The 21,660-nt window shown below is 41.1% G+C and overlaps 1 protein-coding gene across 10 annotated transcripts in view; it reads right to left on the bottom strand.

Annotated features, from left to right (window-relative positions):
* Positions 1-21,660, bottom strand: part of kazna (kazrin, periplakin interacting protein a) — a 259,175-nt gene that overhangs the window by 66,584 nt on the left and 170,931 nt on the right. For all 10 annotated transcript variants that reach the window (XR_004502096.2, XR_004502095.2, XM_033634724.2 and 7 more), the window contains one exon: positions 15,724-15,831. Coding sequence is in view for 8 of the 10 variants with exons in the window: in XM_033634724.2 (XP_033490615.2) it covers positions 15,724-15,831 (108 nt within the window). In the remaining 2 variants the exon portion in view is untranslated. The remainder of the gene's footprint in view (positions 1-15,723; positions 15,832-21,660) is intronic.

Raw genomic sequence — 21,660 nt, 5'->3', positions numbered from 1 at the left:
TTGTAGAAATGTGAAGTTTCATCACATATGCTACATAATAAAGTACAAATGTAACATATCCGTGGTTGGCATAAATGTACGGTGTACATAAATGTACGGTGTACATGTATAATCAGTACATAACTGAAATAAATGGAGTTTCTTTTGCTTTACATCTAGCAGATGATGGTATCAAAAGTCCATGTGTACACTTAAGTACATTGAACCAACATCACAAAAGTGTCTGTGATGCCTACTGATATTATTTCAAACCCAATCAATAGCTTTGCCAGAAACCTTGATTGAGCCCTCTGCAGAGTTGATAATGATTCAGCGTACCATCCCTCTCTCCGAGACACAGAGCAGCTAAAGAAAATAATCTCCTAATGTGTATTGTGTCCATGCATAATGGACAAAGTGAGGAAATTGAATACTGCCTACTCAAAGGGGTGTTTGTGGCCCACGCAGGTCTGCAGCTCAGCTGATGCGCAGCAGATTGAGGGCTAAAGGTACAGGCACAAGATGACTGTGAGGCTTTGTGTTGTGAACATGTGTGTGCATGTGAATATATGATGAATTAACTTGATGATAACACTCAGCAGATAGCAGGGAGAGAGCCAATGAGCTATTCCGTACTACACAATTGAAATCCGGTCATTGATTTTTGTTGGACCTTATTTTCCACCTACAGTCACAGGGCTGTTTCATAAAATGGTTAGAAATGCCTTTTAATGGTAGAGAAGAGGAAGACTGCGGTACTTACATCGGCTATAAAGAACACCTTGTGTCTCAATGGCTTAAGATTACAAATCCAAGGATAAGAGATGACTCAGCAATCCCCCCCCCCCCCGTTCTGGAGAAGGAAAAAAAACTCAGAGAGAGAATCTGAGAAAAAATATAATAATGCCATTTATCATGTGAAGCTGTGGGCTGTGAAGTAACTTAAAGAATCACGCTGGTCAAATTGGCTGCATGAGAAATGATTGCAGGGCAGTACCCTAAACGCTGGATGCTTAGAAGAAGGTCATTTAATGACAAAGGGTACTGCTATGATTATCATTGTGGGCAACCAAGATCCCAACTGTGCAACAGTGAACAAGCTTGCATATTTCACAAATACAGTAGCTTACAAGCAATGAACATGGACCGCATTACCAAAACCGCCTTTGCTTGCTCAGTAGATGGCAGACTACAGCATATTAATTACGCTCCTCTTGCTCCAGACCTGTTGGGACATGCTAGCTAGAGTGTAAGGTAACTAGGAAGTGGTCCAGCTGCGTCTCAGGCCCAGACACTTATGAAGATGAAGTGCTAATCAGCAGGTCTGTTGGGTTTCCTAATTAAAAGAATGTACTTGGCACGCGCTGGCTATTTACACTACACTAAGACAGCATCAAATCACACTACTGGGACTGCGGAACAACAGGAAATTAGGTTTCTGTGACATGCACAGCTTGGAATGCACGACATTGTGGGAAAAAAAAGGGTTGCATGTAAAAAGCAGTTTAGCTGAAATTGCTGATGCTGACCTTGTATGATGTTGCATCGCACACAAGTACACACACGTGTTTCTAAGTTCTGGGATGCCTTGCGGTGATGAGCTGAGAGCACTATCCCTTAAATGAAAATCAATGAAAGCAGACAATCTCCCTCTCCCTGCAGTCAGTTTAAACAATACCTCAACGGACAGCAGCTCCACCTCACACTGCCAAGAAGACGTCAACCTTTCATTGTTTATGTGAGAAAGTAAAACATAGACAATGAGACAGAGATTAGAAATTAATTCAACTTGTGTTTGTGAATGTGCATGGATTTTTTTTTTTTTTATCAACGCAGCTCTTTTTTCCCGGCTTTCTGAACAATGTGGAGTCCATCTTTTAAATGCCTGTCTTCAGCACTGTCTAACTGGCCTTTGTTACAACACACAATACACATGTTAGGGTGCTTTCAGACCTAGAGGTCACTTGCTGTGGTCCCAATCAGGGACTACTTTTGTTACAAAGATGCATAATTCCGTTCTCACGGCAATATTAACAAACGGACTGGATTAAATGCCTTGCGCAAGAAAGCTGCTCTTGATTGGTCAGAATTTCCATGCAGGAAAAATCCAGGAAGTAAACAAAACATTGAAGAAGAGTACACTTGCAAGATAAATGCGACACTTTCTAATGTCACAATGGAGGGACAACTATGCGGGTTGATTTTAGCGCTGCTCAGCATGGACTATATTGCTGTCACTGTTCATTTTAGGCGAACCATACAGTTTGAAAACGAGGCGCGGCTCCAACTAGAAAACAATGTTTTGATGCATTGGATGTGCTGAATGTGCATATTAAGGCAGTACAGGAGGAGGTGCACATTAATAATCCTACGGAACTGTAACATGCTCATGCTTGTTTACCACAAACAACACGTAATGCATGCAGCTGGTTTGGATCGAGGTCGGAACTCGTTCTCACCACAAACGAACCGCACCAGAGTTCCTTTGTAACTGGACCAAGACCACCTCTTCAAGAAGGTCTCAGCCCAGTTGTTTTGGTGTGCACCCGAGTGTGAATGCTGTGTTTACATTACCAAACACACAGCACTAGGGCAAATGAACTTGAGTACGACTGAACCGAACCAAACAGGGCAGGTGTGAAAGCACCATTAATGGACACGCTATCCTCGTAAATTCAGACTTTCCAGTTTCCCTGTTCTCATGATTTTTCTCAACATGCAGCTTGCACAGCAAAACCTTGAAACAACCCCTGTACAAAAGATCAGCCCATAAGTCACAAAGTGTGAACTAGAAGGGGAAAAAAGTGGCCAATGAACTGTGAAGTTGACTAAAAGAAATGATTCATGATTACCTACACCACAAAAAAATAGAATGAGGGACATGTCGCGGTCATGTAGTGGTAATGGCAGTCTCAGTCATTGTAAAACACTGTGAAGGGTAAATCATGTCCGGATCACAAACAGCAGAAAACTGCTGTAATGTTCACTGTTGCTGGAATTTTCAAGCAGGCTGCACTTTAACCACAAGCCAATGTGTTCAGCTATTAAAGACAAAAGCAGTTTTCTGTTTTTTTTTTTTTTTTTTGTTTTTTTTTTACGATTCAGTGTTGATTTGAATTTTAAAACAGAGATATCATCGACATGGAAGTTCACATTAAGTCTACTGTGGATTCAGGCCGTAGAACACGAACAGCCGTCTGTTAAGAACAAAACAAAGGTGTTGCATTGGTGTGGGTGTGCTGACGGAAACTAGTGTTGAGTGCATCTACTCAAGTACTAAACTTACGTGTAGATTTCACATAATTATACTTCATGCAATCACTTCCATTTTATGCTACTTTACTAAAAAGGGAGATGTTGTATTATGTACTTCCCTACATTTATTTCAGATATCAGTACACTAGATACTTTGTAGACCAAACTTTTCCAGAACTTAGAAACATACAGTAAGATCTAGATATGCAATATATTGTAAAACATAATAAGAAAATGTGATTAACTCTGATAGATGTATTATTAAACATACCAACAATTTATAAAATAGTTACACTATGATAAAACTAGAAAATAAATGCTGTTCACATCAGTGTTTATTACAGAAATACAGTACAGGCCAAAAGTTTGGACACACCTTCTCATTCAATGCGTTTTCTTTATTTTCATGACTATTTACATTGTAGATTCTCACTGAAGGCATCAAAACTATGAATGAACACATGTGGAGTTATGTACTTAACAAAAAAAGGTGAAATAACTGAAAACATGTTTTATATTCTAGTTTCTTCAAAATAGCCACCCTTTGCTCTGATTACTGCTTTGCACACTCTTGGCATTCTCTCCATGAGCTTCAAGAGGTAGTCACCTGAAATGGTTTTCCAACAGTCTTGAAGGAGTTCCCAGAGGTGTTTAGCACTTGTTGGCCCCTTTGCCTTCACTCTGCGGTCCAGCTCACCCCAAACCATCTGGATTGGGTTCAGGTCCAGTGACTGTGGAGGCCAGGTCATCTGCCGCAGCACTCCATCACTCTCCTTCTTGGTCAAATAGCCCTTACACAGCCTGGAGGTGTGTTTGGGGTCATTGTCCTGTTGAAAAATAAATGATCGTCCAACTAAACGCAAACCGGATGAGATGGCATGTCGCTGCAGGATGCTGTGGTAGCCATGCTGGTTCAGTGTGCCTTCAATTTTGAATAAATCCCCAACAGTGTCACCAGCAAAACACCCCCACACCATCACACCTCCTCCTCCATGCTTCACAGTGGGAACCAGGCATGTGGAATCCATCCGTTCACCTTTTCTGCATCTCACAAAGACACGGCGGTTGGAACCAAAGATCTCAAATTTGGACTCATCAGACCAAAGCACAGATTCCCACTGGTCTAATGTCCATTCCTTGTGTTTCTTGGCCCAAACAAATCTCTTCTGCTTGTTGCCTCTCCTTAGCAGTGGTTTCCTAGCAGCTATTTGACCATGAAGGCCTGATTCGCGCAGTCTCCTCTTAACAGTTGTTCTAGAGATGGGTCTGCTGCTAGAACTCTGTGTGGCATTCATCTGGTCTCTGATCTGAGCTGCTGTTAACTTGCGATTTCTGAGGCTGGTGACTCGGATGAACTTATCCTCAGAAGCAGAGGTGACTCTTGGTCTTCCTTTCCTGGGTCGGTCCTCATGTGTGCCAGTTTCGTTGTAGCGCTTGATGGTTTTTGCGACTCCACTTGGGGACACATTTAAAGTTTTTGCAATTTTCCGGACTGACTGACCTTCATTTCTTAAAGTAATGATGGCCACTCGTTTTTCTTTAGTTAGCTGATTGGTTCTTGCCATAATATGAATTTTAACAGTTGTCCAATAGGGCTGTCGACTGTGTATTAACCTGACTTCTGCACAACACAACTGATGGTCCCAACCCCATTGATAAAGCAAGAAATTCCACTAATTAACCCTGATAAGGCACACCTGTGAAGTGGAAACCATTTCAGGTGACTACCTCTTGAAGCTCATGGAGAGAATGCCAAGAGTGTGCAAAGCAGTAATCAGAGCAAAGGGTGGCTATTTTGAAGAAACTAGAATATCAAACATGTTTTCAGTTATTTCACCTTTTTTTGTTAAGTACATAACTCCACATGTGTTCATTCATAGTTTTGATGCCTTCAGTGAGAATCTACAATGTAAATAGTCTTGAAAATAAAGAAAACGCATTGAATGAGAAGGTGTGTCCAAACTTTTGGCCTGTACTGTATTAACAAAAAAACAACACTTGTACTTTAAAGTTAGATCTTAAATGCAGACTGTTTTTGTTGCAGTATTGCTACATTCACATAAGTAAAAAATTCGTAGCACTTCTTCCACCTATGGAGAAGATGTAACACAATGAAGAAGTTTGAGTGACAAATTCATGAGTTTGAGGACTTATTGTGTGTCAAACTCTGAGCAGTTTATAACACTATGGAAAGAAGTGAGACCATAAATCATTTCATCCTACCTTGACAGCTGCAAGATGAAGAGTGCAATTTTGCCATTCATGTTTCAGGGCATTTTACCTGGAATGTGCTCTGGCACATATTTGACTGGCCAATGCAGTGTGCTGCCAGATGAGGTTGCATAAGCTCGCTGCAAAGTAGACCAATTTTTTATTTATTTTTTTTGACAAAGCCCCCTGTGCCAAATTGGTTGTCTCACTGAAATGACTGAGGTGTGTTTGGAATGTTGTTTTGCCGCAGTCCTGTTAGTGTTAAACAAGTAGCAAACTACAGGATCAGCTGACTCCTGTTATTGCTTTTTCAAAGTTATGACATCTCAGCGTATACTTTGTCTAATTAGGTCAGCTGTGGATGAGTGTAGCGCTATGCTGAGGTGCCGGATTTGTTATGACCTTAAAGAGGATGTCCCATAACTGTCTTCAGATCCTCCCCCCACCTTTTCACTCTTTTACCTCAGGCAAATCACATACATGTGGAGGGTGGGTCAACGTTAAAATGTCAACTGAAAGCCCTTTGTTTGAAATAAGACCTAGGGGTATGCAACCATATATTGTTGATCTACTGTGAGTCTAAATGGTGTCTGTCTCTCTGCACTTCATCTTCTGCATTTTAACAGGTTTGCTTACATGTCTGGAGCTTGTTTTTTCTACTGCTTCTACTATACTCATCACTATTACTACTGTGCATGCTATATATATATATATATATATATATATATATATATATATATATATACACCTCAGACTGTCTCCTCCAATCTCTGTTAGCTAGGCTATTCACCTCCATATTCTCAGAACTTCCAACCTTCATGCTCAGTAATCAGTGAAAAGGAACCGGCAGCCACCAGGTGCCACTCAGCTCTCTTCCAGATCTGGCCGCCTCGACAGCCACCGTCCCTCTCCACCATCACCTCCGCTGCCAATTCACTACTGCCAGACGCCAGCTTAGATTAGCTGCCCGCGGGCCTTTTTAACAGCCATTTGAAGGGCAGGCAGACGGTATTACAACCGGTGACTGGTTGTACCAGTTGGCTGTTCGCCTCGTGTCAGACTCCAAGGTGGAATTCAGAAATAGAAAATACACCTCTAGCAGCACCTTGGCGCAGTGCTGCACCTGAGTGTAAATCCAAAACTTAACGAGGTGTGAGTGAAAATTTAGGAGTGGCAAAACAAACACGGGCAATATATAATGTGACAGAATATAGGCCGGTGTTTCATCCTGAGTGTTGTGTTTTGGAAAAGGGCTTCATTGTAAAACATGGATTTGATTAATTCTTTACACTGATTCAATGGAACAGCAGCGAAAGAGCATCATGTCTATTCTGGATGTTCAAATCTCCTCAGGGCGAGTCAAGACACCTTGTAAAGTTTATTTCTGCCTGGAGTAGTATTAATTTCTTGGCCACTTTTAGTTCATAATTTTCAATACCTCATGACACTTAATCACCAGCATGCACTTGACACAGAACCAACCCCTGCTTCCTTAACCACTGGTGTCCACCAGTAATTTATCGGGGTAGGTTGGGTTGGGCAGATAAGGGGTTAATAAAATAACAGGTGTAAATTTCTGTTTTTTATGGGAAATGTTTAAATATACTGTATACAAATACAATCTAATGTAAGTCAAATTGCACCGAATAAAAAATATACCCAGAGTACAAAGAAAACATGAAAGAAACTTGAAGTCTATTTGAAATAATACTGGACTATTCATGTAGCCTCTTCATTAGGGGTGTAAGAGAATATTGCTACACTTGAGTATCATGATATTATGGTTTGTGATACTCTATAGATTCTTAGAAACACTATGGATTTTTAATTAACCACTTCCATGCAAAGGTTTGTGGCAGTGGCTCATTTTGTGTTGTAAACACTCAACCTGCTGGATCCCTCGCTCTTGTTATCTATCTTCAGACATTTGACTCTTCCACTCCAACAACATACCGCTAGCGTAAACACAAAGAACACGAAGCATGTGAAACCATGAAACAGGCAGTAATAAAGTGTGCACCACTGGCTCCTAAAATTAGATTTTAAAGAAATGGCTATAGACCCTTTTAGGGCTGACATCACAATGACGTCAGTTTAAAATGTCATCTTGTTGTGTTATTGGGAGCCAGAATAGAAGGAGTCATGGCTCAAAACTTAAATTTGAGCACATACCAGCCAACACTGCCTGTCAGCGAAAACAAAGACAACTATGGTTAAATGCGATAAGACGAAAAAAGTATTTCCTGTTGTAACGATGAATAACGTCATGTGTATTAAGGGTTATCATGTCCACCCCAGAAATTACGGAGGTATTAAGAGGAATACTGGATTTCTCCGTAAGACTGACCTTTTTAGCGCATTAGCTAACGTTAGCTTTGATAGCAAAACAAAACATAGGAAACCGTTCAAGTGTTGTACTCTACTGTAAGATTGGCATAGTAATCAACCACAAAGCCGGCCATCACACCTTCAGCAATCCTGTCAAATCATCCATCCACTGAGTGCACACGGGTCAGCCAGTCTGGTCCCGTTTGTCAGTGTTTATCTATTCAAGTAACATGCGCGGTCCCAGAGAGTGACTAACATGACATGGTGCGTTCGTAAATTCAGTCTGACGCTCTACACTAAAATGAGAGCCCTGTTGATAGAACTGAGCTTTATATTTCTATATGAATTGACGAATGCTTTAGTTAACCATACATTATCCCCGCTCGGCTCTTTGCTGCTACGTCTCCCCAGACAGAGTGTTGAGAGTGTGCTCTGCCACTGCTAGAGTGCGGTGCTCTGAATAACCTAAGGGTATATTCCGACACTGCTCCAAATTTACGGTTGGTCCGGTCCGTGCCAGAGTGTGCTCTGGCACTTTGAATGAGTATTTCTGAACGCACCACTTCCATCATCTTCCTCCATTGTCTAAAACAAGCCAACAGAACTTACTAGCTAGTGCTGGCTAATGTTTGTGCAGAATTGTTTTGCCTCCAGCTCAGCCCCACCCACAAAAAAACACCATACTGTTGACTTACAGTAAAGGGTCTATTTAGCACTTTGCTTACAGTATTGCAATAGATCGCAGTATATTGAATTGTAACCTCTGTATTGTGATGTGTATCGCACTGCCAGATTCTTTCCAATACAGAGCCATGAAAAACATACAGTATATCTGAGCATATCATAAAGGTACTCTATGCAGGATTGTGAGTTGCTGTTTGTAAACAAGCTCGCTAACCAAAGTAAAAGTGAAAGCTGATCCAAGATTCACTCTTGTTTGGCGCTGTGTCTCTTGGATGCCTGCTGCTGACAATCTGGCAGCCCAAGTGGTTTCTATCTAATACTAATATAATATAATAATAACATAACAATTTTGAATGCCTAACATTTACACTCACAACGTATTAGGTATATTTTAATAAAGTATAACATCTTTTTCATTTACTTTTTTACTTATTTGCCATCCCTTGTGTGCCTCAAAATTCATTTAGTGTGACTTGGTGATACTATCACCAGCAGATTGAAGGCTTGCTGAGCTGTCAGACGAAGGTCACTGAATGCGCATTTGCTGTTTCTGGTCCATTTACCAGAGAAAAAGCGAGGTGCCAACAAAAAAGAATTTCAGACAGTCTGAGACCTGGCAATTTCGGATGCACTGATAGTACACATCACACACACTTTGCAGCAGCTGCTTAGCAACCGTCACTGCAATAAAATGAACGAAGACACATACTGTGTGCTGCACTGACCTGTGCTTTGACATTTTCTATTCATCTGCATTTTTAGTATGTATACAAAAAAAGTTTTGATTGATTAATTGAACAGCACAGCTCCAGATCTAAATTTAGACCATAAATATAGTACTTGGCAAAGTTAAATGTAACATCTTGGAGATGTATTTAACCTGCCTCTGAATGGATTCTAAGGGAACGAGAGAAGTTGAAGACAGTAAGAGCATTTGGAAAAGGCTCAGAGGAGGAAGTGAGGCTAATAGAAGTTTGTGTCTCTGGGAATTCCTCTGATGTTCCAGTGCAACAAAGTTTTGGACGCACACACACACACACACACACACACACACACACACACACACACACACACACCGACACACTGGCACGTACCCGCACACAACTTTCAGGAAGAAGTAATGTTTCCTTTGATGACTACTTAAATTAGGCTTTAAATCTAGACCCCTTGGAATCTCACTTTTTGACTTTATGACCTTTGAGCTGCACTTGTCAGCAGCCTTCTTTAATGAAGCAGTTAAAAACTGACAGAGAAGGCAGATAATCAGACTGCTGCTCTGCTCCCTTTGTCCATTTCAACCCCTCAGTCGACTTTAATGGAAAGGCCAGAGGACAGAGGCACCCGAGCACACAGAAAACCCCTTTGTCCGTGAGTGCTGCACAACAATTTTTGAGATTTCATGGGTGCGGATCCAAGGGGTGTCACAATTTCAATTCTAAACTAAAACTCGATCGAAATGAGCTCTCAAGTTTCATCATTGAAATCAAAAGCACGATCAGCGATTCTCTTTCCAGACACAACGGCCTTTGTCACAGTCAGAGATGATGGAGAAACAACAGAACTGGTTTGTTCCCAATTGACGGATAAAATAAGTAATTGATACTAAATTTTAATATATTATTTAAATTTGACCATATAGCCTTAGTAAATTGGGTAGTTATATTCCACTTAATACCATGTAAAGTGTCTTTTTAAAGAAGAACTTGAAATTGTTAATGACCTCTGTCAGGGTATAAACACAATAATCCATTAATCTTTATGAATGAAGACTCAATAGTTGAAAAATGTCGTAGCATTCAGTGCTGAAACTGAATCATGGATTTTGACAATCATGATACCACTAGCGGATTCATGGTGTGAAACTCCCATTACATCTCTATAATTATATTCCCACTGTGATCTCTGGTCTATGTGACCTTTTCTCTTCCTCTTCTTGTCTTTGGCCATACAAGCAGTCTGGCTGGACTGAGTCAATACTCTGCAGGACTGCGATCACAAAGTGAGCATACTCGCAATGGCCACAATACAAACAATGTCCGATGTTACATTCTGGCAGAGTTAAATAATATGAGTCATATTTAAAAAAGCTAACTGCAGCCATTGTGTTTGTGCATTTCTGAGCAGCTATTCCTGACGTGTGTAAATTACAGTGGAGAGGCCTGGATATTGTTGCTGGAGGCAATATAAGTGCCACCCTCCCAATGGCTATAAGCGGGCTTCGGTGGGGGCAGGTGTTTTGGAAAGTGTCAGCGCATGAGAAAAATGGAAGTGCTCAGCAGAGACCACTCCACACATGCACCCACACCCACACCCACACCTTCACATTCTCCCTTATTTTATTGTTCTTTTGTTCATGTCCGTCTCTCCCTCCCCTCCCCCTTTCCCTGTATGATTTTCTCTCGTTAATCAGAATACATTTGCAAGCAACACAATGTCCTCAGGCAATCTCTCACCTCTTCCTCCTCCTCCTCCTCCTCCTGGTGCTCTTCACCTTTTTTCCCCCTGATTTTTCTCTCTCCTTCCCTGTCTCCTCTTCCCTCCTAAGCCTATTTTTTCTGGATGCCCTGCTTGACTTCTTTGCGCTGACCTTCCTATTTAAACCAGCCCACATGCCAGGCTTCACCCAGCTAGTGACATCATTGCCAGTTAATGTGCAGAAGCAGCACCTGTCTCCATAATGATACAGTGCTCACTGCTTACGTTTGTTTCCCCTCTCCTTCCCTGTCTCTCTGTCTCGCTCTTACTGCAGACCTGAGATGAATCTGCTGATAACACAGCCCCTCACTTCTCTGTTCTCATTGGGATGAAACTTGCGGTGATGTATGTGGCCTTGGCCACTGCAGGGGTTGTCGGTGCGTGTGTATGTGTTTTCCCTGAGTCTGCACAATTGCAGCACCCAGGAAACAACCACAGACCTAATGCAGCAGCTGGTTTGTGCTGAAGGAGAGTGTGTGTGTGTGTGTGTGTGCGCGCGCGCAAATACCAACATGTTAATTAAAGAATGTGTGCATAACCTCACCTCGAGTGCAGTGTCTGCTCTCTTGACTTCCAAATGACTCCCAAAATCTAAAAAATCTTTCAGCATATTTTGCAGTTTCATCCACTGAACACAAAAAGCTGACCCCAGATCAGCAGTGAAAGGTCTTTTACTTAAGTTAATATAGTAATACCACAATGAAAGGGAAAAAAACATGCCAGTGCAAAAGATGTGAAATTCAACAGTATATGCTTAAAGGAACTGTCCTAGATATACTGTGACAATGTCAGCTGTTCATATTAAATGTGTCCGAAGTTTTAAATAAAGAGTTAAACGTGAGTAAAAGTAATCCCTGAGAGCTGAAACCTCCGTCTCAGATCGGTCTGAATACTCTGTTACAAATGTTTTTTTTCTACTTGGGCTACATGCTGACATCAGATTGTGACAGATTTCTTTATATGGTCATCTAGGGTGACCATATTTTGATTTCCAAAAAAGAGGACACTCGGCCCGGCCATGAGATAGCCTACTTAAATGATACTCGCAGTTTACTCAAAGATGCCTTATAATTTTAATATGTTTAAAGTTTATATGTATGGATAGAATATTCAGTTATATTACAAAATAACATCTCTCAAAGACAGAAATTCAGATAGGCCCCGATAGATAGGGGACACACACACACACAAACACACACGCTAGAGTGTCGCTACCCGATCCGAGCCCGACGGGTCCCGACAGTAGGCCTACCCGACGGGTTGGGCCGGGTTCGGTCAGCTTATGTTTAAATTGTATTCGGGCTCGGGTTGGATTCGGTCAGCTTTCAGTGAAAATGTAGTGTAAAAATAAATAAAATCCTATTGTCTGTCCTGTTTATTGCTTGGGCACTGTTATTTACGTGACAACACCTGAACATAACACACACAGACACACATTGGCTGTTTGTTTCTACCTCTCTCCTCTCTGGAAGTCTCGGACCTCCAGCCACCCGCCTCCACCTTGATTAAATGCTGAAAATAAAATAAAAGAGGGAGACAGGTTTTTTTTATCTTATTTTGTTTTATTTCTCCCTCTCCCCTCGCTGGAAGCCTTGGACCTCCCGCTGCCCGCTCCCATCTCAAACACGGAGGTCTCCCTCTCCGCGGAGCACCCACAGCGCACGCCCGGCCTGTTAAATAGCCTGTAACTGTAACAACTGTGTGACACAAACTCAGTGCTTTAGTCATTAAATAATGTCGGGCTCGGTTCGGTTTCTGACATAACAAAACAGAATGACTGTCGGGTTCGGACAGAAATATGCGTCCCGTGCCACACACACACACACCGGACATTATCATCAATTTATAAACGGACGCCCCGGACAGGACGTCAAAAGTGGACATGCCCGGGCAAAAGAGGATGTTTGGTCAGCCTATGGTCATCTGCTCCAGGCACATTACTCCAAGTGTTTACATTACATAGCCTATACTGCTACATGTAGCTACATGGTAATGTGAGAGAAACTTGTAATCTTGGTTCCCGATGTTTTGAAATTCTCCTTGATTTTGGATCATATTCCTGCTGGAACAGGTCTGGTTGAGTTTAGAAGCTTTTATTGTTGATTTTTCATGGTAGAAAGTGTCACTATTCTCTGTTACAGAGACGCAAAGACATGGAAGACCTGAACACGGTGACCAATCAGAACAGACTTGGGTTTTTTGGGAGAAGGACTTAAAGAGACAGGAGCTAAAACAAAGTGTTTCAGACCACAGGTGTATACAGGTGTTCAAGCACAAACAGTATGAGGGAAAAAATGTGAGTTTTGAGCTTTAAAGCATGTAAACATGTTCTAGTAGACACCCAAAAATACAAGTATGGACCTGAAAATGAGCATAATTGGTCTGTTTTAATAGTACTTGTAAAGTATTTGCAGAAAAATGTACCAGTAATATCCAAAACCAATGCAAAATGGCCCCATTCAGAGTGTTTTCATATATATTATTGTAATATTACTGATTCATTGTCATGACATTTTAACAAGTGAACAGTTTAATCTATAACAACGCAAAGTTTATAAATGTATATATGTTTGATGTGTAAAATCTTCAACTGAAAGCAACCTTAGCTGTCAGATAAATGTAGTTAAGAGTTCAATATTTCCCCCAGATATGTTGTGTATGGATGATCATGAAATGAAAAAACTCAAGTAGAATACAAGTATCTCAAAGTTGTTCCTAAATACAATACATATGAGGCACTGATCTGCAGCAGTGTCATATAACTAACACACACTGTTCCCTCTTCTTTGAACAATGACTTGGGAGCTGTTTCAGTATCATCACGACATCGACAGACGCTAATAGGAGAGAAGAGAGAACTGGCAGCCAAATAGACCCCTAAGCAGGACACTCTAATGAGGAAAGGGCCCCTGGGGGCTCCTTGGGTGACACTAGAGATCTATACTGGAGCTGGCAGTCATACAGGATCCACAATTGAAGAGATGCGTTTGTACTGGTGCCATCGTTAGCCACTTTGATCGTCTCTACAAGACTGCAACTCCTTGAAAAAAGCTTTTGTCTTGAAAGGGCTGGAAACAGACGACAGATAAACGCCTGTAACTATGTTTGTGTGGAGAGCTGATGACGCCTATGTGGGAACCGTCTGACCACCCAGTTAGATAAGAGTCTGGTGATAAATAAAGGCTTTAACGTTTACAGGCTGCTTTTTGAGGGGATAGGTCATGGTGACGCAAGTGGCTGTGAACTAACGGCAGAATTGTAAACACAGATGAATATAGAGCTTGATAGTAGATTGTTGACGGAGCCATATTGACCAATGACCATTCAGACTGTCCTCAGAAGAACCAAGAGAATGTCTCGACTAGCAGCACGCCATGACACACTGTACAGACAAAGGCAACTACTGAGTCAGCTCACTGGATTAAAACATTTTTTCTAATAAATTTACATCAATTTCAAATCCATAAAATGTAAACAGGTGGTGCAAGAGGCCTAAAGGTACTGTATGTAAAATTATAATGTGGTTGTAGTAGAGCTCACCAATTATAATGATATACTTTGGGTTTAAATTGACCATTCAAACAACTTCAAAACTTTGACTTGCCCCTGTGTTTAATAGGATTGTATTGTGGTAGATTCTTATGTAGTGTACTCTCAAATGTTGTAAAGAGTCCTCTTTACAAATGTTATTTTATATGAAGGGTTTGTTTTGTGCATGGAGAATAAAACACGGTATAATGGTTCAACCAGACTGACAAGTGAAAAGGCATAAAGAGACAGAGATCCCTCTGAGCAACAGTTCAATAAGAACGGAAGATATAACCAGTCATTAGTAAAACAAATTGGAAGTTTGGTATCAAAATATGAGCAGATTTAAATAGGAACAGGTTCCCGTTTCAGTGTCAAGTGCACAATAATGTCTATAACAAGGTGCAATTAACAGGTGCGTTGCTTCAGCAAGGCTATTGTTGAAAATTCACAATAGAAACACAAGGTTATTCAAGGCTAGACTGCAGAGGGCCCACAGAAAAAGGAAACTCAAAATATTTAAAGCTCAGCTGCACTGTTGTGGTTCAATAATGATCAAGGGTCACTTATGCTTTTGTGAAGTGGAAAATAAATTCAAAATTGAAGGCTATGTGGGGGGAAAAACTGTTTTTACTGTATATCACCCCTGTCATGTAATACTTCCAACACTTAAACCAACTGAATAAAACTTAGATTGCTGACACCATATTGACTTGTTACATTCTTCTTACAAACCCAGTTTATGTAGAACAGCTTCAGCCAGGACCATTATTACCTCACTGTGTTATAACTGTGCTGCAATGAGAGTTATAATTTCTGCCCTGCTGGTCCATCCAAGCATGCAACAAGTGGCCAAATTGCCAAAGTACAAATTGCACATAAACACAAACAAACAGTTGTCAGTAATTGTGTTCCTGGTTCACCGCTAACGTGCACACAGACTAAATTAAGAAGCAGCTTTTGCCTGATTAGTTGTAAAAATGTTTGTGATTTTTTTTTTAAATCCAAGACTCGTTGGGTTCATTAGCAGCCAGATGTAACCTGGATTGGTAGCAACAGTCCTCCTTAGTGTAGCTGCAATATCCTGTGTGATGGAGGCCCATTGCTACAACAACAGGTGCAAGCAGCAAATGCTGAGGAGGGAGAGGGATTGATGCAGAGGGGCTACAATTAGCTCCAATTGCTCTCATGTATTGTGTATTTGCAGGTACTGGCACTATAGGAAAATCTTTAACATTTAAGCTGTGGTCCAACAGGTCCTACCTTTGTCCAGAGAAGCGTCCGGGGAGTTGAAGTCCATTAGACTGCTGATTTCAGTCTTGTAGCAGAGTTCAGTGGCAGGCGGCTTCTGCCTCTGGTGAGCAGAGGGATCTGTGACAAAAACAAATTACAAACAAGTGTGACTTAACAGACAACAAGAAAGACAACAAAGATAGACAGTGGAATACATATGTGTTCTTGAGCTCAAGCATGTGTATTAAGGTCATGTAATAATTTGAAATTGATACGAAATTAAAGGAAATGACCCCTTTGACATTTTAAATACATCTCTCACTGATTATTATTAGCTTAAATTGTGCCTCTGAGTGCAGATTATGTTTGATGAAGCATGTAGAAGAGCAACTGGAGCTGTAAAATGAGTTCCCAACAGTCATGCAAAATACCTAAGGAGACAGCAATAGCAAAATGAGAAAGAGAGAAAAGACCTGTGTTCACCCAAACTGCATGATAAATTCCTCATCAGTGTAAGTTTGCCTCTCTGCACAGAATGCATGAGGAAACAAGATGATTAATGCAGCCCACCACACATTCCTCTCAATTCATACAAAATGAACTTTTACTTCTCACTTCTTACACTGTACTAACTCCATAGTAGTTTACCATTCATCAACACAGCTACTGTCTCCAGGGAGAGTGTGAACACCCCGCTGTAGCAAAAGCATCCAATCTTAAACATAAGCAGGCGCACAAACACAGTCGCAACTTTGAGAGACTGCTGCATGTAAATATTAGCATTTTTATGACCAAAGTGTGATTTGATTTCTGGTGAGGTTCAGTGGTTTCTAATATAGTTCTGGCCTGCCTCACCAGTGGCATGTAGTGAATGCATATTGAGTGCTTTGCTCCAGGTCAGCTCACATAAAAGTTTTTTTTTTTGCTGAAATGACTTTGTCACCTTCAACATGTGCAGTCCATTTCTGCTGTCCTCCCTTCCCAGCCCACAGACGCATTTATTCCAAAGTAAAATGTCCAAAAGGTCACAAGTGCCACTTTTTAAATAAAAGTAGTCTTTGGCTGGCAAAAAACTGATAAAATGTTCAAGGATTTAAGATTCAGCTTTGCTCACACACAGTTGAATTCACTTTGCAGCAAACTACATCTCTTTCACTTCACTCTGCAACCTCTGCTCCTCTCTGGCCTCCTCCTCCTTCTCCTCATCCTCTTTCCCGTTCATTCTGCCATGAGTCCACCACCCACCTACTAAGATGCTGTTACTGGTTGAATTATTTGCAGTAATTGAGCACAGATGTGTCTGGGTGAAGAGCTCCAGGTCTCAGGGTTGTGCTGTCATTATGGTGAGATTAGTCATCACGCTTGTCGAGATGGACTTTATGCGGCCACAAATAACAGCTTGGCAGCCTGTCCCCACCTAAAGTGATTGGTAACAGCGCATGAAGGCTGTTTTTTTTCAAACTGTGCATAACACTTTGCCACCCAACACCTTGCACATCTATAATTTTTCAAACTTGCCCACAGTGCAGCCTTTGGCACCAGGAACACAGATGTCACTTTTTTGAATAATGTTAAAATTCACAGTGCGTACTTATCTGCTAGCTACAAGCTGCTGCTGCCCAGTGGCCTCATGAAAATGTTTTATCTTCCCTGCATCGTGCCCTTGACAGGCCCTCACCAACATTTCAAAACTTACCAAGGGAAAAAGGGATGAGTGGGATAGTGTGGAATAAATGCAAAGGAATAAGTAAGTCATTACGGTCGCATGAAGGGGACGGAGGAGGGAAAACTGATATGGAGGAGAGCTGGGGAATATGTCACAGAGCAAGCTCGGGTTTGACTTGACAATTTGTCTTCTGTACATGCAATCACGTTGCAGAGATGCCCTTGAGCAAGGCACTGAACCCCCAACTGCTCAGAGCACCTGACTATGACAGCCCCATCACTCTGACAGCAGTAATGTATGTTTACAGGTCCTGTGCGTGCACAAGAATGAAAAAAAAAGTCCCAAAAGAGGGATTAATGAAGTACTTTTTCTTCAAATGACAGTAAAGAGCTTGACTTGATGCATTATTAAACTCTACATTGTCTTTGGAAGTTTTTATTTACTCTAATTTTAGATGCGTTTAAGCTTCAGCAATTTCATAGTGTCTGGCTCTCTCATTTTTTTCTACATTAAGTAAATCTTCAAAGCTTCCCTATAAAATGCTCAGTCACACTGTTGCATCAGGAACATTAATTGAATTGGCCTATTAAACCTCAAAAAAATGAAAGCTGCACACATATTTCAGTGCAACTTGTTTTCTTGTCAGCACCTGTTGATGCTGCCTGCACATGATTAATGTGCCATGTAAGTGACATAAATGTGATACAATAATCTATTAAAGGTCCAGTGTGTAGGGTTTTGGGACATCTAATGGCAGAAATAGAATATAATATTTACAACTAGAGCACTCGGAGAGCACAGACCTCCGCCAAGCAGCTCGGATTTCCTGCCATTTTATTATTTCATCCACTTCGCTTCAACCGATCACCACCAAAATTTTTAGAAATACTCATTCCAAGAGCCGGAGCACACTCTGGCTCAAACTGGACTGTTCGGGACCAGACTGGCCGACCCGTATGCTCTCACTCAGTGGATGGATGATTTGACAGGATTGCTGAAGGTGGGATGGCCGGCTTTGGTTGATTACAATGCCAATCTTACAATGGAGGACGACACTTGAACGGTTTCATCCAGTTTGTTTTGCTATCGAAGCTAACATTAGCTAATGCGCTAAACAGTTAGCATTACAGAGAAATCCAATATTCCTCTTAATACCTTTCCAATTTCTGATTAGGTGGACATGATATCCCTTAATACACAGAACATTATTCATTCCTACAACAATACATTTTCCCTAATGCACATGTGAGCATTTTTGATGATCGCCTCCATCCAGTCCTTTCATCTTATTGCATTTAACCCTAGTTGTCTTTATCTTTGTTGACAGGCAGTGGCTGCTGATACGTCATAAATTTTTGAGCCATGACTCCTTCTATTCTAGCACCCAATAACACATCAAGATGACATTTTAAGACTCCTATGTAGCCTACAGCCCTGTGGTGATGAGTTGTGTTTTGCCTCAAGCTAACAAACTGACGGGAACAGCCCATTGGTCCGACATCCCATTGTTCCGACCATATTAAACCCATTGTTCCGAAGTCCCGTTGTTCCGAAATCATCATGATGCCCTGTGGTTAAGGTCTGGTTAGGTTTAGGCACAAAAACCACTTGGTTAGGGTTAGGAAAAGATCATGGTGTGGGTTAAAATGAAAAAGAAAGTGACAAACACATAAGCCGTGAGCCTGCTCCACCTCAAGCCTTTCCCAGCTGACCCAGAGCCGGTCGCGGCGCACCATCAAGGCAGAAATACGCCCGCTGGGAGCCATTCAGCACCGCGGACCATCGAACTAATGGGATGTCGGACCAATGGGCTGTCGGACCAATGACATGGACCCCAAACTGACATCATTGTGACATCGGTCCTAAAAGGGTATATAATCACCTGAAAATAAGAATCATTGTGTTTTCTTTAGAATGAGCCATGTATATCTACATACTATAAGGAGCAGGTCCTCTTTCACAGGGCCCGGCATGTTGTTCTAGAGTAGCCCAGAACAGACAAACCAAACATTGGCTCTAGATAGGGCCGTTCATGTTTTGGCATTTTCGTGTTGGCCACCAAAGCTCTCCTACTTTGCAAATGCTATAGGTTTCAGTTCTGCAACTTTACTGCTTGTTGCCGCTAAATCCTACACACCTGAGCTTTAAGACATTGGTTGATCATGTAATAACAGTTTTGCACGTGACTCTTAATTTTGAAAGAGATTTCCCACAAAAACAATCCAGATCATGATGAGGATACAGTAAGGGCATGTCCATAGAGTCAGGATTATGGAGGGATGGATGTTTTTCTGTGCTGCAGCTTTACTTTGTGTTAAATTGTTTTTACACTGAAATCTTACAAGTTTAAGATACAACAATCAGCGAGAAATCATTATCACTTGCTGGGCTGCAAAGAATTTTTAATGATTTTTGTTCCCTGGTAAACAAATTGGATGTTTTTTTTAAGAGTTAGAGGTGTAGAGAGAGAGAGAATGGTCAGGCTGCTGTTGTTATTATTGCCTCAGCTTTCAGACGTTGTGTGTTTGTGTGAGTTGGCCATGAAAATAGCATTTTTGTTGCTGTTTTAGCTACACTGAGTTATCAAGCTGGTAATTGTAATGTTTTCTGGGTCACTGTTGATGTCTCTGAATCAATGTCCTTTTCAACACAGTTAATATTTGGGTCTGGTGAGGTCCAAGTGCCTCATATTGATCCTTTAGTCTTTATCTCAGCACACTAAAGTCACAGAAACACTGCAGACAGTGACACACAGAGTAAATAGACAGACGGCAGGAGGGAGAAAAAAGACTGGATGTGATACCAGGGACCGATAATATAGAGGAGTTGTAGAAACAATCTAAAACATAATTTCTTTTGTTGCTCCAGCTCTCTGCATTTGCTACCTGCTACGCTGCACCGTGAATGAGGGTGAAGCTTTCAATAAACCTTTACTTTTGCTTGTTGTATAAATCATGTTTGGGGTGATCTATTAAGGATTTCAGATAAGAGCATCATTTCCTCTCTCTGCTTCCATCTCCTCTCTGTTCTTTCCTCATTTCCTCACATGCCAGCCGGAATAATATCTGACAAACACACAAGCTCACCTTTCATCTCACTGCAAGTGTCAATGTCTGCTGCACAGTTTCTATTTGGCATACAATTAGAGAATCTGTATGTTTACAGAGCCGAAAACAATGCATACATTAGTATACATGGTCATTAAAATAAGACATGGAAATACAGCAGATTGGTATGGAGAGATCATTTCATTAAAATCCTGGGTACTGAATAATATCATCAAATTTCAGTTATCTGCCTTGCTTTTAAGCTGCGAAGAAAGCAGAAGGCTTGTGGGGAATAATTTAATGTTCACATCACTTTTATCAGCCCTCACTGTTTCCTCACATTAAGCTGTATTTGCTTTTTGTCTCTGTGGAAAGTTTTATATACACACAACAGCACTGAAAGCATGAGTTGTAATATTCTTGCAAGATATATAGCGTTCATAAGAAAGCAATGAACTGCGCTGCAGCAGAAAACTTTTTAGATGCTGATGAGAATTTATCACACTGTATGGCTGGGTTCCATTTTCCCCACCATCAAACTTCCTCAACTTGTCAATAATAAGTGGTTTAACCAGCCAAGCACACCACTGATGGAAAAGGTAATTCTGCTGTGATGACATGAATAATGATTTGGCCCAGAGACTACAACAACTGCTGTACCCCATGTGGCTTTGTGATGATGTAATAATCCAAATTACTGTATCCCCACCAAACAGGGTCTACTAAAAGAAATTTGCCAGACAGTTTCTTTAGACTTAAAACAACTCTTTCCCTTAGTGAATACCACTTATGAGAAAGAGGAGGGTAAGACAGAGGCCATTCTCAACATATATTAACACTTCTGCCTTTTGGCAAATTAGGGATATGTGGAGAAAAACAAATATCTCATAATCGACCAAATGTTAGTCGACCAGAAAGATCATTAGTTGGCAAAGATTTCATTGGTTGGTAAGTCGCAGGAAAAAATTCAAAATAAAACAATCGTGAAAGTCTATGAGGAGCTGTGCCTTGTCAAAATAAATTGAAACCTGTACGACTGCACCATGTGGGAAATTAATTTGAAAGGACAGACACAGGAAGAGGCCACACCCCGCAGTCAGACAGGAGTCACTTTAAAAACCAATCACAGCTGACAGATATCTTTCCCTTCTTCTGTAAATATTCAGTCTGATAAATATGGAAACGTTGATCATTTTACTGCGGGGCTACCCAGAGCTTTACATGTGGCCCACGGACTAGGCCTACACACTTATA

The sequence above is a fragment of the Epinephelus lanceolatus genome, chromosome 8 (assembly GCF_041903045.1).
Source record: "Epinephelus lanceolatus isolate andai-2023 chromosome 8, ASM4190304v1, whole genome shotgun sequence".
In the NCBI taxonomy this organism is placed as follows: domain Eukaryota; kingdom Metazoa; phylum Chordata; class Actinopteri; order Perciformes; family Serranidae; genus Epinephelus; species Epinephelus lanceolatus.
This window is presented reverse-complemented; position numbering and strand designations above follow the sequence as displayed.